Genomic DNA, 13,931 nt, shown 5'->3' with positions numbered 1-13,931 from the left:
TTTCAGCGTCCGACTTGATGCTAATCGAAGCATTGTGACGTCCTGGCAATGAAACACTACTACGATAAAAATGTGCGTGCGAAGTGGTTCCTGTGGGCTTAAAGGGGAAAAGAATAATAGAACAAAAATATATAAAAGAAATTACATTGATCGATATCAATCTATATACTCCGTAGTCCACGGGTATATCGGCTAATGGATGGTGCGATTAGCATGGAGTGGATTTCGTTAATATGGAAAGAAATCTCCTTCAAGTAATATCTCATTTTCTTTTCCCGGTCAGTTTTCGATTTTTCTATGATTGAATTATTGAATTTATTACGAGTTATATGAAGGATGTGCTCTTTAGAAAATCACATTCTTGTTCTACATGGGACCCCTGCAATGGGTACGGGGGTTTATTTGGCAACATCTGCCGAGGGCCAGATCACCGGGACGAGACTAACTGTCCATCTGGGACCGATCTGGGAGAAGTAGATATGATTGGTTCCTGGTCATTTCTTTCTCCACCATGGAGTAAGTATATACGCTGCACACTTCGTACTTTTGCCTGGTTTCAACTGCCGAACCGATAATCTGTATGGAGCCGAGTGCCGGGCTCTCTAATAATTCATTTCAGGGGGTTAGGTTTTTACAGCAAGCCTAGGCGTTCTGGGTTTTGGGGGCGATTGGGGGCGACTGTCTCACATTCAATGTGGGGGGGTTTAACGAACAATCAAAATAACTTTGTCTGCATTATATACGCCCAATTGTGGCGCTGTGCTATATTAAATGCACGTGGAAATTTGACAAACGTTTTCAAACTGCAATTGAGTCAAATAAATCAAAAATCACTCATGCCTTAACAATCTGCTGCAAAACCTCGACCAGACGGTCCGGCATACTCAAGAACGGCGAGTGCGAGCTGGGCAGCCGATAAGTGTTTTCCGGCCCACCCATCTTAGAGGCAAATAGTTCCTGCAATGGGGGTGGCATGGCACGATCCTGCTCACACACAATAAAAGCGCAAGAGATATCGCTCCAGGGCTCATAAGTGGACTCGCCGGAGAATACAGCACGAGAGGTGTGTCGTGCTAGCGAGTTCCACTTCTCCTGCTCAGCGGGGGAAATATCCTGCCAGCCAACCTCTCCAGCGCCATCTGCCAGGACATAGTCACCCTATCCAATAGTCAGCTCTGTCATCTTGTGGCGTATATCTCGTGTTCCAATTGCGCATCATTTCCAGGAAAGGCTTACATCGACCTTCATCCAGTGTAAATAGTTTCCACCTAGCATACCCAACAAGCTTTGACCCTTGTCTAGGGCAAATGCAGCCAAGTATACCATCTTCACAACACCGCCCGCCTTGCCCTCGGCTGTACGAGCCGCTTTATTCAGTCCTTCGACAGACGAGGAAGCCACCACGCCGCCATAGGAGTGTGCAACCACGATCAAATCGCGACCCTCGTCTGCGAGCTTTGTCAACACATTGCGCAGGGAAGTGGTATCGTCAGCTAGAGTCTTAGAGGGTGGCTCAGCGCCAATTGAAGGATGCGCGGGGCACTCGGAGGGAAATCCGAGAGCTTCCAGACGGGAGCGAGTAGCATCAAAGACGGCTGGGACAACCCAGGCACCCAGGGAAAAGACAAATGTTGGGTTCGTCATTGCAAAAGAACTGATATTATGAGGTAGATTCCTATTATGAAAAAGAATTCAGATACGAACAAAAAGCCAAGGGCGGAATGAGCGGCATATTAGCGTATTCGTAGTTTACCCATTGTATCTGGAACACAAGCTAAAATCTTATCCCATTTCGGCATAACGTATCTCAGATGCTTCTTGTAGACTAGGTGGCTTGATGTTAGTCCTCGGTTCGAAGTAGCGTTGTTTGATGGCGTAAATCGATCAATTAGAATTAAGCGTCAACATTTTCCGTGGAACTCGCCAAATTTTTTGTTCGCGTTCCATGGAAACTTTCATGAATCGGCTTCTGTATAGTGCTATACTATGCCTATTTAGGTAATAGGCACTGAAATACCGCCTTGGCATCTTGAATATGTCCCACTTTGACAAGGTAGGTGACAAGGTTGGGCTAATAGATTCACATGGCAAATATGTAGAACTACGGTTCTTATTTTAGGTCGACCCCTGCTTCTTCAATGACATTATTGTTTTGACAGGCCATGCCATAACAATGGATTCCAGCTATGCGCATGAGAGTACTCAGCCCAAACAGCGCATCACAACGATTGTCTTCGCCGTGTTGGCCATTTTCTTTTTCACACTAAGAATAATCGCTCGGCGCTTGAAGCAAGTTCACCTAGGACCGGATGACTGGACTCTGGTTGCGGGATTGGTTCGTAGCTTTTGATCTCTTTGCATTGTCGGTGATAATCTGGCCTAACTCTATGCTAGATCTTTACGTTGACTATTGCGGGAGTCAACCTCGCCTGTACGTCTATATTAATTATCAATCAGCGTACTACAAACCTAGTCTGAGCTAACTATATCGAAAGGTGTTGAATATGGCATGGGCACGCACACGTCTATCATCCACCCTGTCAATCTATCAGTGGTTTTCAAGGTATGAGGGATAGATCCAAGTTCGGTCAACTTCAGAGCCCAATCAATGGCATTTTCTAATCACACATTCTCAACAGTTGATCTACACCTTTGAACCACTCTATATTACAACAGCCGGCACCATCAAATTCGCCGTACTGCTCATGTACTATCGCATTTTCCCCGTCCGCTTCATCAAAATCGGCGGTTCTATTCTTGGCGCAATTACTCTCGCTTGGGTGATAGCCATGGACTTCCTAGCCATATTCCAATGCTGGCCAATTGCCAAGGGATTCAATCCCATGCTGCCTGGTAATTGCATCGTTCTCAAAGGCGCACTGATCGGGAACGGGGTACCAAACTTTGTGGTGGACATGTGTATTTTGGCTTTGCCAGTGAAACTCATCTGGGGGTTACAGGCGAGTCTATGGAATCGAGTATCAATCATCTGCGTGTTTTTGACGGGAAGTTTGTACGTTCCATATATGCCATCAAATAGCTTGATTGGAAAGAAGATACATGGACGTGTGCTGACAAGATATAGCGTCGTGGTTGCGAGTATCTATCGCTTCAGCCTCATTTTCATCTTTGATATTAACGATGTGGCTTGGACCCTCGCCGATGCGCAAACCTGGTGTGTCGTCGAGAGCGCTGCAGGTGTTATTTCCGCCTGCCTACCTACTCTCGCACCTGTTATCAAACTTTTCACGAAAGGATTGGCCTCTACCGCTCGTTCGCTCTCAAAATCGAATCTAACGCAGTCTGGAACTGGAGTTATTTCACATGTTGATGCTGGAGAGGCAGGGTTGATTGGTGGAGATCACAAGGTTACGGTCACAGCTGGTGAAGCGCCTCGTCATAGTGGGAACTATTCGCTGGCAGATATGAGCCCTAACAATCGGGGGAGCTCGCATCTAAAAGCCAAGGGCTGGACGATGATAAGCGCAGAAACTGATAGGGATTCAAAGTAACATGAATATTTCGAGGACTATATATGACTAGGCCTGTTTATGTCATGTTTATTGCCGTTCTAGCAAAAATTGTGTATTGTGTCATTGTTTGAAGAAGCTAAGAGAGCTAATAGAGGTAAGAATAACTTATGAACCTTGGCGCCAGACCTTGTAGGATACTTCCTAGCTGAATAGGTGATGCTCAGGCGGGACGGCCTGGGGACAAAACAATTCCTCCAACTCGATTACCAAAGCCTACTTCTGCGGTCACGCTGATCTGTGTGCCGGGTTGTAGTAGGCAGGACGTCGTAATGGACTGCCGTAGAGTTGGGACGTAGCGGGGCCGCTGCTGTCGTAGGACACTTTGTCCCAATCAACAGTCTCCAACTTGATATTGAATGGCTGTCGATAGATAGACACGACGATTACAAGCTTCACATCGCTCTTCGTGTTCGTGAGCCACCCTTCCGCTCAGCCTTCAACTTTCGACATGACTCAGAGACTCCAACTTCGACCGCAATGGTCCGCCATTTTACGTCGCGACCTGGAATAGGTTGCATAAGGGACTACAACTTGTCGTCCTGATTTTAACAAGAGACTAGTCGAACGTCTTCAGGAGAAAACTTAGTTGAGTATATTCCTCGGAGGGCTTCCGCTAGTAGTTGCTTTCTAGCGCTGAAGCAGCTCCTTGTACCAACCTTCTTCTGGAGGGGAAGGATCCGTAGTGCATCTTTCTTGAGCTCCGTTAGTTCCGAGCTGTAGCAATTGGTCGCCCTATTCTGGAGGGAATGGCTTATGTGCACCCGGACTACTTCCTCGGATTTCAGCCTTGCGATATCTCGCATATGGTTCACCCACACATACACATTCGTGTAGTGGTTTACTTGGTTAACGGACTTGATTGTTATCGGCGCCCCCAACGAACCGCAGAATGTTGTCAGGCCTTGGTAAAGGATAGGTGTCCTTGATCACATCCTTGTTGAGACCTCTCAGATCGACAACTACCCGTTCCTTGAGCTTCCCATCGACAGAACGCCATACGACAAATACGAGGAATCCGAACCTTTGTTGTCCGGGTCGAAGTATCCGATCACGGATGTCTTCCGTGTGTGGTGTTGCCAACCCTCCGCTTGGGCCGGCTGGGCCTGGTGGTCCCTGGGGTCCACGGTTTTGCGGGGTGTTCATGCCTTGCAGCGCGGTAGCCAGATTATTCGGTGCTCCGCCGAAATTATGCTATAGCGTTTTGTAAAGCAATTTGAATCAGACGGGCGTAGCCCCTCCGAGCGGATCGACCATTTGCGATGAAAGGAGTGAGTGACCAATGAAGTCCCATATCGCGTATCGCATATAGTACTGTGTTCAAGCAGGCCGCGTGAAGCTGCCTCATGGGCTGCAGTCAAGGGCTTTATGACCATATATCGAGTGTCATAATTGAACATTTGTCGAGCAAACAAAACCTTTCCTTATCGATGGCTTCACATGGTAGTGCCTAGAAGCGCTCGGCGTCGGTGGAGTCCGAGTCATCAGATATGTCTGAACGAGATTTTCCTGAGCTCCAGAACGGAAAGTGCGACATTTTTGGCACCCGTCACCCAGGGAAACTATATATAATATTAGTTAGCTTTGGGTTGGACCTCAGGATGGACCTTCCACCTGGGCAACCTTGGAAGGAGGAGTAATGAGTCCTTACCTTATCCGGAGGTCGATCAACAATTTAGTTTCATTGATAGTTGAGCATACAATGAGAGAGAGATGAAGGAAGAGAGATCTGTAGTGTGGAATCCACAAGGGATGGGGTATTTATACCCCGGTAAATCTAGCAAACAAACTCGCAAACATGAATCTGCCTAGAGAAACAAAGGTGGGAAGTGTGTCGTACCACCTTTTTGAAAGGGGGAGTCTTGCACCTAAACACTTATCGATTTACCTGAAGCCAACCCATTTCTAATATCAGCCAAAAACAATCAGCTTTCCTCGCTTGCATTGGGTGCTCTCTTACATTTAACTCCGATGACACGTCGGGGAGCCACCCTGCCACTGCTCAGGGGAAACACCACCTTGGAGTCAGCTCTAGATCAAGAGGAGAATGTTCTCCTTGATTTAGATTACCCAGAACAGCGCATTGATTTCTTTGTGTCGCTGTACAGCAATCGCGATGAGATTGAGCGTATTGCATCATATCATCTTGGTCTATGTCCGTCAGATACTTGCCGGACTAGCGATGTAAATGAATGGGTCCATGGCAGCTTCAATGTTTGTATTCCTCTGTATATCAGCGAACAAGGCCAAGACCTAAGGAAAAGGGCTCTTATTAGGTTTCCCTTGCCCTACAAAATAGGCGAATTCAAAAATCCCGGCAACGTGGACGAAAAACTTCGCTGTGAAGCAGCAACTTTCATTTGGATACATACGCATTGTCCGGAAATATCCATTCCCCAACTATGGGGGTTCGGGCTTGTTGGAGGCCAAAGTGTACGAGATCTCAATTGAGATTGGCTATAATTACATGAATTCTAACATATTCTTATATAGTTCACGAAACCGGAGAATATCTCTCTAGGAACTAGACTTCTCTGGACACTCAAAAGATCAATCATATGGTTGTTAGGGCTCCCTTTACCTTGTCCCTATATATCTCATCAGCGTTTGACCTTACTCAAAACCGGGTACTTGGTGATGGACTACGTTGGCAACTCAGAAGTTCAAATGCTTCCAGAGACATTGGATGAAGACCGTCATGACCAAGTCAAAAGAACAAACCTCTTTCGCGGGCTTTCACGCATGATTCTTTCTTTGAGTCAAATACCACTCCCCCGCATAGGATCCTGGACCCTAGACTCGAACGGAGCTCTGCAACTTTCCAATCGACCTCTCACTCTTCGACTTCATCAATTAGAAAATGGGGGAATTCCAACCAACATCAGCCGAAGCTTGACCTATCCAGCAGTGGACACATACTACCTCGACCTCCTATCTTGTCATGATAGTCGGATACGGTACCAGCCAAACTCTATAAGCGATGCAGATGATGGCCGAGCCCAGATAGCACGATTGACGATAATGAAAGCGCTCCTACCTCATTTTTCTAACAAAGACCATCGAGAGGGGCCCTTCCTGTACAGACTCACGGATCTCCATCCCAGCAACATATTCGTTGACAGCGATTGGAATGTCAAGTTTTTTAATGATCTCGAATGGGCATGCTCACTACCAGCGGAGACGTTGCGTCCTCCGTACTGGTTGACCGGCTGTTCAGTCGATGAACTAACAGACGACCATCTTGAAACCTTTAGTAAGGCCCACGAAGAGTTTGTTGGTGTTTTTGAGGAGGAAGAAAAACAGTTTTCCCCTATCAACAATGACCATTCTTATAGGACAAATCTTATGAGAAACGGTTGGAAAATTGGAAACCTTTGGTACTTCCATGCTTTGGACAGCCCGAAAGGTCTATTCAACCTCTTCTCTCAACATATTTATCCCATTTTTGCACCTTCCAGTCAGTCAAAAGACGACTTTGCACGGGTTATATCGGACTTCTGGGCTCCCGATGTTGGAAAGGTGTTAGCTGCCAAGCTCCGAGATAAGGAAGAGTATGAAAAGTCACTTTGTCGAAGGTTTGAAGATGCTGTTGTGAGTGGCGAAGATAATTCGGAAAATTAAGGGGAGATTGGGTATTTCTGTTTCAACAAGAATCATATCGTGAATGGAGGATTCGAAGGCAAAGCGGTAAAATTTCAGGGGTTCTTCAATTGCTGCGAGCCAGTTTGGTGAGCAGTGAAAAAATGTCTATAACCTACAATATAAAGGAGTCAATCTGGCAGGTATAAGAACAGACCAGGCACGTCATTGAGAGGTGAGGTTATCAGGCTCCTGACCACAAATATCAAGATTGTCAGAGATTATAGCCCTCAGCAAGAGTTGGATATCTATATATATAAAGATAAAAGTTCAGAAATAACAAAAATCACAATAACATTGAAAAATGGCCGAAAGGAGTAAAATGTTGTCAGGTGCCCCGCCGAAACCGTCGTCTTGGCGTTTAGGAGCTTCGGGGTTTCTCTAGCCTTTTTATTCTATTCAAGTCTTCACATCTCCTTGCATACCGTCATGCTTAATATACCAATGCGTGATAATCACAATACTCAGGCTTCCACCAAGGCTGTGATCTTGGTGAGTAACGGAGTCATTATGTATAGATAAACAATAGCTGACACCTTGTCCACAGGTCGGAGGCCCCTCAAGAGGCACTCGGTTCCGCCCATTGTCGCTCGATGTGCCCAAGGTATGTATTTGAACCTCATTTAATCGTTCATTAAGATCCGCGCTGGACAAAAATTGACACCGCAACTCCTATAGCCCCTATTCGAAGTCGCCGGTCACCCTATCATCCACCACTGTCTAAAGGCGGTGGCTAAGGTCCCCGATGTACGCGAAGTGATTTTGGTCGGATACTACGATGAAAGCGTGTTCCGGGATTTCATCAAGGATGCCTCCAAGGAATTCCCCCAGCTGCGCATCCTCTACCTACGGGAGTACACAGCGTTGGGCACTGCAGGTGGCCTATACCACTTCCGTGATGCGATCCTCAAAGGTAAGCCCGAGCGGCTGCTCGTGTTGAACGCCGATGTCTGCTGCTCATTCCCGCTGGGCGAGATGATGCGGTTATTCGAGGAGAAGGACGCCGAGGCTGTTATTTTGGGTACACGTGTGTCAAACGACACCGCAACGAACTTCGGATGCATCGTGTCCGATTCACACACCAAGCGTGTGCTTCACTACGTCGAGAAGCCCGAATCGCACATTTCCAACCTGATTAACTGCGGTGTCTACCTCTTCGCTACTGAGTGCATCTTCCCCGCCATCCGCAGCGCCATCAAGCGCCGCACCACCCGCCCCCGCCTCCTCTCGTACCCCTCCTCCGACAACTTGGAGTCCTCCTTCATCGCCACCGGAGACGACGAGGACGCAGAGAAGAGCGAGGTCCTCCGTCTGGAGCAAGACATCCTCTCCGATCTCGCTGACAGCAACCGCTTCTTCGTCCACGAAACCAAGGACTTCTGGCGCCAGATCAAAACCGCCGGCTCCGCCGTGCCCGCCAACGCCCTGTACCTCCAAAAGGCATTCCAGGCCGAGTCTCCTGAACTCACTCCCCCCTCTGCCACCATCGTGCCTCCGGTCTACATCCACCCCACCGCCTCCGTCGACCCCACCGCCAAGCTCGGTCCTAATGTCTCGATCGGCCCGCGTGTCGTAGTCGGCGCCGGTGCCCGTATCAAGGACTCGATCGTGCTTGAGGACACCGAGATCCGTCACGACGCCTGCGTCATGCACTCGATCATCGGCTGGAGCAGCCGTGTCGGTGCCTGGGCTCGCGTGGAAGGCACACCCATCCCCGTGGGTAGCCACTCTACTAGCATTGTCAAGCAGGGTATCAAGGTGCAGAGCATCACCATTCTTGGCAAGGAGTGCGGTGTTGGCGATGAGGTCCGCGTGCAGAACTGCGTGTGTCTCCCTTACAAGGAGCTCAAGCGGGTAAGTTTTATATCTTTCCTATTCTATTCGCCATTGACTAACATTCCTTTTAGGATGTGTGCAACGAGGTCATTATGTAAACTGATTGGTCATCTTTGGTCGAAAATTACTTGATCTTCTCGTACGGCTTCATTGTCGGGTTTGTCTCATCTCATCTTATCTTATGGTTGGATGGTTATTTGCTTCGTGAGCGCAGCCGATCTAAGGATCTTTTTGTTTTAATCTATCTAGAACGAACCCAAAATGAATGAGTCGTTGGATTTCTGAATTTGTGATACACCAAGTAATTCGAAACGCCGTCATGTAGATCCCATCAACCCAAAACACCGTAACATAACCCTTGAGATGCACCCCCGATGAATATCAATCCCGCTTGCTATCATCAACGAAAATGGAAAAACAAAAACAAATAGATCCCAACTATCAAAGTCCCACTCAGCGATACATAGCAGGGTCATACCCAGTATGCTCAGCGGGCCTTTGATAACCACCCTGATCATAGGCACTAAATCGCACTCTGGGCGCACCACGGTGACTCATACCAGGCGCTGAATCATGATAATGCTGCGCGTCACCAGCATGATCATAGGCACCGGACATTGCAGGCACGTTATCGTAATCGTTCAAAGCGGGGGTAGACTCGCTGTGACGATCATCCATCTTAACATCGAAAGCGCCCGAGTCATCAAGACCCGGGTGCGACCCCATAGCATCGTAGACACCAAGACGAGTCTGACGACGACGCACAACCACATCCAGCCATACTGCAGCGATGTAGCTAACCAAGCCGGTAGCGTTGAATGCAAAGAGGGCTTTGTAGCTCCGACACACTGAGATGCCGGTCGAGTTGCCCCAGTAGGCTATTGTGCAGGATGTTGTTATTGTGGTTGCTATGCTCCAGCTCAGGAGACCCAGGGATAGGGCCCAGAGGATTGTCAGGAGGATGTTGAGGGAGATGGAGAGTTTTGTTGATAGACCGCAGCTGCAGTGGATTACTGAGGTTAGGAGGATGTTGAGGATAGAGAGGCCTGATGAGACGAAGAGCTGGGTTGTTTTGTTAGTATTTTGAAGATAGATGGTTATTTGAATGTTTATTTACCACCAGGAATGAATATGGTAGTTTAAAGCCATCAGCGTGGAGATGGTATGTAAACACTGCCAAGATCACGCCTACCACGATCGAGGAGAGGAAAATTAGGAAGCGGATGAGATGAAATGGTAGAGGCGGGTAGGCCGAGGGTTTAACTTGTGGTCGCATATTGAGATGTGAAGATGTGAAGATGAAAGAAAGAATTCAGTCAGAGAAGCCCCTACAGTCTTGATCGGCGATCCACTATGCTTGGGGCTGCGTCATCTATTTTTATCGGGCAGTGCAGAAGTCGTAAAACATTTTGGAATTGTTTCAAATAAGTTGGGGTATTAAATTATGGAGTTGTAAAGAGAAGATCGGAATATCACTTTAATAGTTGAAATCCTCATATACCAGTGTTTTCCCATCCAGCCAATTTAGAACCATCTGCTTCAACCCAACACCAGCGCATACGTACCATACCTCTGCTAGCGCACGGTCTAGGTCCTCGGCCTGCATCCTTCGTCGTATCATTTCCACCCCAGACGACTGGATGCTGTCCCACATCTGCCGATCGGCTCCATCAAGATCCACATTCGTGATAAACAAAGTCGTTGACAGGGGCAACTGTGGCCACCGCTGGAAAACATCATGTACCAGCCCTAGATCATGCATCGAGATTGACCAGAATAATCGCAGCTGGGAGCTATCCAATTCTGGAAGCTGTGCGAGAAGAGGTGTGATGCCAATTCCACCCGCCACGTAAGGGGCAATCGACTTGGTGGATATATGGAAGTTTCCCCCAAATCCTTTGAGAGGTACTTCTAGGCCGGCTCGTTCATTTACTCGAGAGAGATATCGTGTAACGGGACCATGCCGTCGGACCATGATCTCGAATTGATCAGCGGGTATATCGCGGCCCGGGTACGAAGACACGGTAAAGGTTCGAACGTAGTCATCGTTTAGACTGGTTGGATCGTCATCTCGCATGTGGCTATAGCCCATGTTCAGCTCGTCTTCAAAGGACAGTGTGACATACTGTCCCGCACTCCATGAAATTGGTTTGCGTCCGGAGATGCGGAATCGAAACCGTTGGATGGATGGTGTAATGTCTTCCTTTTTTATTAATGTCGCCGTTGCGTCTGACCCACTGTCGTCTTGGGCGCCAGGTAGTTGTTTCTCATTGATGAGATATCGCACGCTAGGGTTGTATGGAGAAGGGTCTCCAGCCTCGCCACGAAAGCCCAATCCATTCTCAACAAAGATTGCAGCAGAAATAGTGACTCGCACGGCGAGATTCGATCTTGGTAGAATGGCAGCCGCGTCTTTCCCAGCTAGAATCTCGGTCGATCCAGTGAAGTACAGGACATTGCCGCTATCAAAGTCGGGAACGACAAACCCAGCCAGCGGGGTGGTTTCTAGATTCCCCAGCGTTTGGTAGTGTCTATTCCCCGAGTACTCGGGATAAACAAGAACAGCACCGCTAGCATTGTTGGATTCAACACGAATAAATCCCGGCGGGCCACCACGAATATTTGTATCCATGGTTGATGCTCCATGAGACGAAGATACAAACATAGTATCCGCACGAGAGAGCAGCTCAACTGCAGCAGGACTCAATTGTGGTGAGTCAGATATCAGCTTGGAATCAGCCAGTGCAGGCACAATATGCCTCTTATTCATGTATTTGGGGCAGTTCCCAAGGCTCTCTTCAATGTGGACGACCAACTGTGCATCTCCTGCATCTCCATCGGACAATGAGCCCGCCACCATCCTGCCATACAGCTTTACTCTCTGGCGGTTCTCCAAGTCGACTGCCAGCCCCGAGACCATTTTTCCTATGTATGCATCAGTTTGGTTGCCGGTCAATAGTGCCTGTACCACCGGGTCGTATTTGCTGTCCACTTGTGTCCGAAGATCAATATGCGATTCGGCAACCGGCCTTGCAAAGCCCGCTGTGCCGCCCCATATCGTTGACCATGGCCGCCCTTGGCTATCCAATGTACCCAGGGCAAGCAGCGGGGATTGTTGAACAAGAAATGCAGCTCTCGGGCTCAGGTACGGGGCAGTTGGGTTGTCGCCGTGGGGGACTCGAAGCCAGTCGTGTAATTTCTTCTCACCCTCGTGCCAGGGCACAGTGTTTGTTAGGAGTGAGGCCATCGAGTAAGGAAAGTTTAGATACTGAGAAGCTATGAGATCTCCCATGTTGAAAGGAAGTTCGTTCCTCTAGGGCTGGGGAAGCGGATTATAAATCGCGTCATCCTGCATAGGTGCCCAGGCCTTGGAGATGACAGTATGGTATGTATAGGCCTGGAAGCTTCGATAATTTATGTATAATATAACTACATATAACTATTTAGGCTGGATAGGTTCACATTCTAGTAATGTGATTCAAATATGCAACAATGGAGTGTTCGAGGCGTCTTTTAGTACGAGTATAGTCCACGAATATATATATAGCAATGAGCAAATGTCTCTCAAAGCTTCTAAATTATTCAAATTACTAAGACTATCAGAAGTATCCCTCTATCTCTCATTGAAATGTGCATTTAATTCTCAAAATATTGATTTGTCCCTTCTAAGAGCTATACTGACGAACCAATCAGAACTCCCGCGCCGCGTTATCAACTCTCTGCCTTCAGGGAACTTCTTTATAAAACCAACACCTCAGCATTTCCCTTTCACAGCTCAATTTTGTGCAACAAAAGCAAACAATTTCAGAGGTGTCACAGAATACACGGGCTTCCCTCGCCCAGATTCCTCAACAGCTCCTCCGATAGCTACCAGTCATCCATCCCCCACCATGTCGACATATGAAAGTACGAATCCCCATCGCAATAAAACTAGACTCACTGAAGCTAACACCATTCCAGGTGAACACAACACCGGCGACCCTTCAACGGCCCCAACCGCCCGCCGCCGCCGTCCCGACCTATCCACCTTCTTCTCAACCCTGTCCCAGATCACTCCAGCTCCCGACCACAGACCCCATGCAGTTCCCGTCCCAGGAGATGTGAGCGCAGCATTCTTCTCTCTCGCCGAGGCGCTAGATATGATGCGCCGCGAGTCCGATTCAGCGCAAACCGACACACAGGAGGGCACCGATAACGCCAGCTCAGATACCGGTCGCGATCTGCTGACCACGATGATCCAGTCGCTGCTCGCGCAGGCAGATACGCCACCGCGGGAGGTAGAGGGTGTCAATGAGGAATTCTGCGATAGTAAGAAACACTCCCCTAGCTCGCCGTGTCCATTAACTTCCCCCGCAAGCATCGTTTATCATTTACATGACTAACGCCTGGATCTAGTGCTCGAACGCGTCCCAAAAGCATCCCTAAAACCATCTGATGTGTGTCCTATCTGCAACAATCCCTTCGTGGAAGACCCGTACCCGCTTGTTGTCCAGCTGCCCTGTCACCCAACACATCGTTTCGATCTGGAGTGTGTGCGTCCCTGGTTGAGGCTGCGCGGGACGTGTCCGCTTGACCGTGTGGACTTTGCGAAGCAGTTGAGAGACAAGGCGGAGGCGAAGAAGAAGCTTGTTGAGGAAGATGAAGAGGAGGAATGGGATGGCATGTATGGTTAAAGGATCAAACAAGAAACTGTACATAAATGTGCAGTACAGATGTTTCATGGCCTATCTTAGCATGAGTGAATGACTGTTGCATCTATCATGTACATTCTAATCGAATGGATATTGAAAGTAAGATGGCTATATCTTGAACTCGAACAAGAAGATATAAGCATTGGCACCTACATTCGACTATCAGATACTCACCTTACACACCTCGATGATATCCAGTCCTTTCAAGAATCTCACCTCGTTGGCTTTCATAATC

At 48.2% G+C, this 13,931-nt stretch overlaps 7 protein-coding genes across 7 annotated transcripts; 3 read left to right on the top strand and 4 right to left on the bottom strand.

Annotated features, from left to right (window-relative positions):
* Positions 1-834: 834 nt before the first annotated feature.
* Positions 835-1,644, bottom strand: PGRI_020440 (alpha/beta hydrolase; the record flags this gene model as incomplete). The annotated part of the gene is made up of 2 exons (XM_040789757.1): positions 835-1,158; positions 1,237-1,644. The coding sequence occupies 2 exons, from the start codon at positions 1,642-1,644 to the stop codon at positions 835-837; spliced, it is 732 nt and encodes a 243-aa protein (XP_040646710.1).
* Positions 1,645-2,035: 391 nt separating this feature from the next.
* PGRI_020430 (uncharacterized protein) lies at positions 2,036-3,512 on the top strand (the record flags this gene model as incomplete). Its single annotated transcript, XM_040789756.1, has 6 exons — positions 2,036-2,053; positions 2,120-2,335; positions 2,395-2,431; positions 2,496-2,563; positions 2,640-3,013; positions 3,086-3,512. The coding sequence occupies 6 exons, from the start codon at positions 2,036-2,038 to the stop codon at positions 3,510-3,512; spliced, it is 1,140 nt and encodes a 379-aa protein (XP_040646709.1).
* An 867-nt stretch (positions 3,513-4,379) lies between these two features.
* Positions 4,380-4,676, bottom strand: PGRI_020420 (uncharacterized protein; the record flags this gene model as incomplete). The annotated part of the gene is made up of 1 exon (XM_040789755.1): positions 4,380-4,676. One exon carries the CDS (start codon positions 4,674-4,676, stop codon positions 4,380-4,382), a length of 297 nt encoding a protein of 98 aa, XP_040646708.1.
* A 1,875-nt stretch (positions 4,677-6,551) lies between these two features.
* Positions 6,552-9,103, top strand: PGRI_020410 (mannose-1-phosphate guanylyltransferase; the record flags this gene model as incomplete). Its single annotated transcript, XM_040789754.1, has 5 exons — positions 6,552-7,121; positions 7,638-7,661; positions 7,717-7,773; positions 7,848-9,023; positions 9,077-9,103. 5 exons carry the CDS (start codon positions 6,552-6,554, stop codon positions 9,101-9,103), a joined length of 1,854 nt encoding a protein of 617 aa, XP_040646707.1.
* A 355-nt stretch (positions 9,104-9,458) lies between these two features.
* On the bottom strand, positions 9,459-10,281 carry PGRI_020400 (uncharacterized protein; the record flags this gene model as incomplete). The annotated part of the gene is made up of 2 exons (XM_040789753.1): positions 9,459-10,067; positions 10,123-10,281. 2 exons carry the CDS (start codon positions 10,279-10,281, stop codon positions 9,459-9,461), a joined length of 768 nt encoding a protein of 255 aa, XP_040646706.1.
* A 201-nt stretch (positions 10,282-10,482) lies between these two features.
* On the bottom strand, positions 10,483-12,252 carry PGRI_020390 (putative oxidoreductase, FAD-binding; the record flags this gene model as incomplete). Its single annotated transcript, XM_040789752.1, has 1 exon — positions 10,483-12,252. One exon carries the CDS (start codon positions 12,250-12,252, stop codon positions 10,483-10,485), a length of 1,770 nt encoding a protein of 589 aa, XP_040646705.1.
* A 643-nt stretch (positions 12,253-12,895) lies between these two features.
* Positions 12,896-13,678, top strand: PGRI_020380 (uncharacterized protein; the record flags this gene model as incomplete). The annotated part of the gene is made up of 3 exons (XM_040789751.1): positions 12,896-12,911; positions 12,966-13,313; positions 13,401-13,678. The coding sequence occupies 3 exons, from the start codon at positions 12,896-12,898 to the stop codon at positions 13,676-13,678; spliced, it is 642 nt and encodes a 213-aa protein (XP_040646704.1).
* Between the last annotated feature and the right edge of the window lie 253 nt (positions 13,679-13,931).

This window comes from Penicillium griseofulvum, assembly GCF_001561935.1.
Source record: "Penicillium griseofulvum strain PG3 chromosome Unknown contig_80, whole genome shotgun sequence".
Lineage (NCBI taxonomy): Eukaryota > Fungi > Ascomycota > Eurotiomycetes > Eurotiales > Aspergillaceae > Penicillium > Penicillium griseofulvum.
Note: the sequence above shows the minus strand (reverse complement) of the source record. Positions and strands in the feature narration are given on the sequence as shown.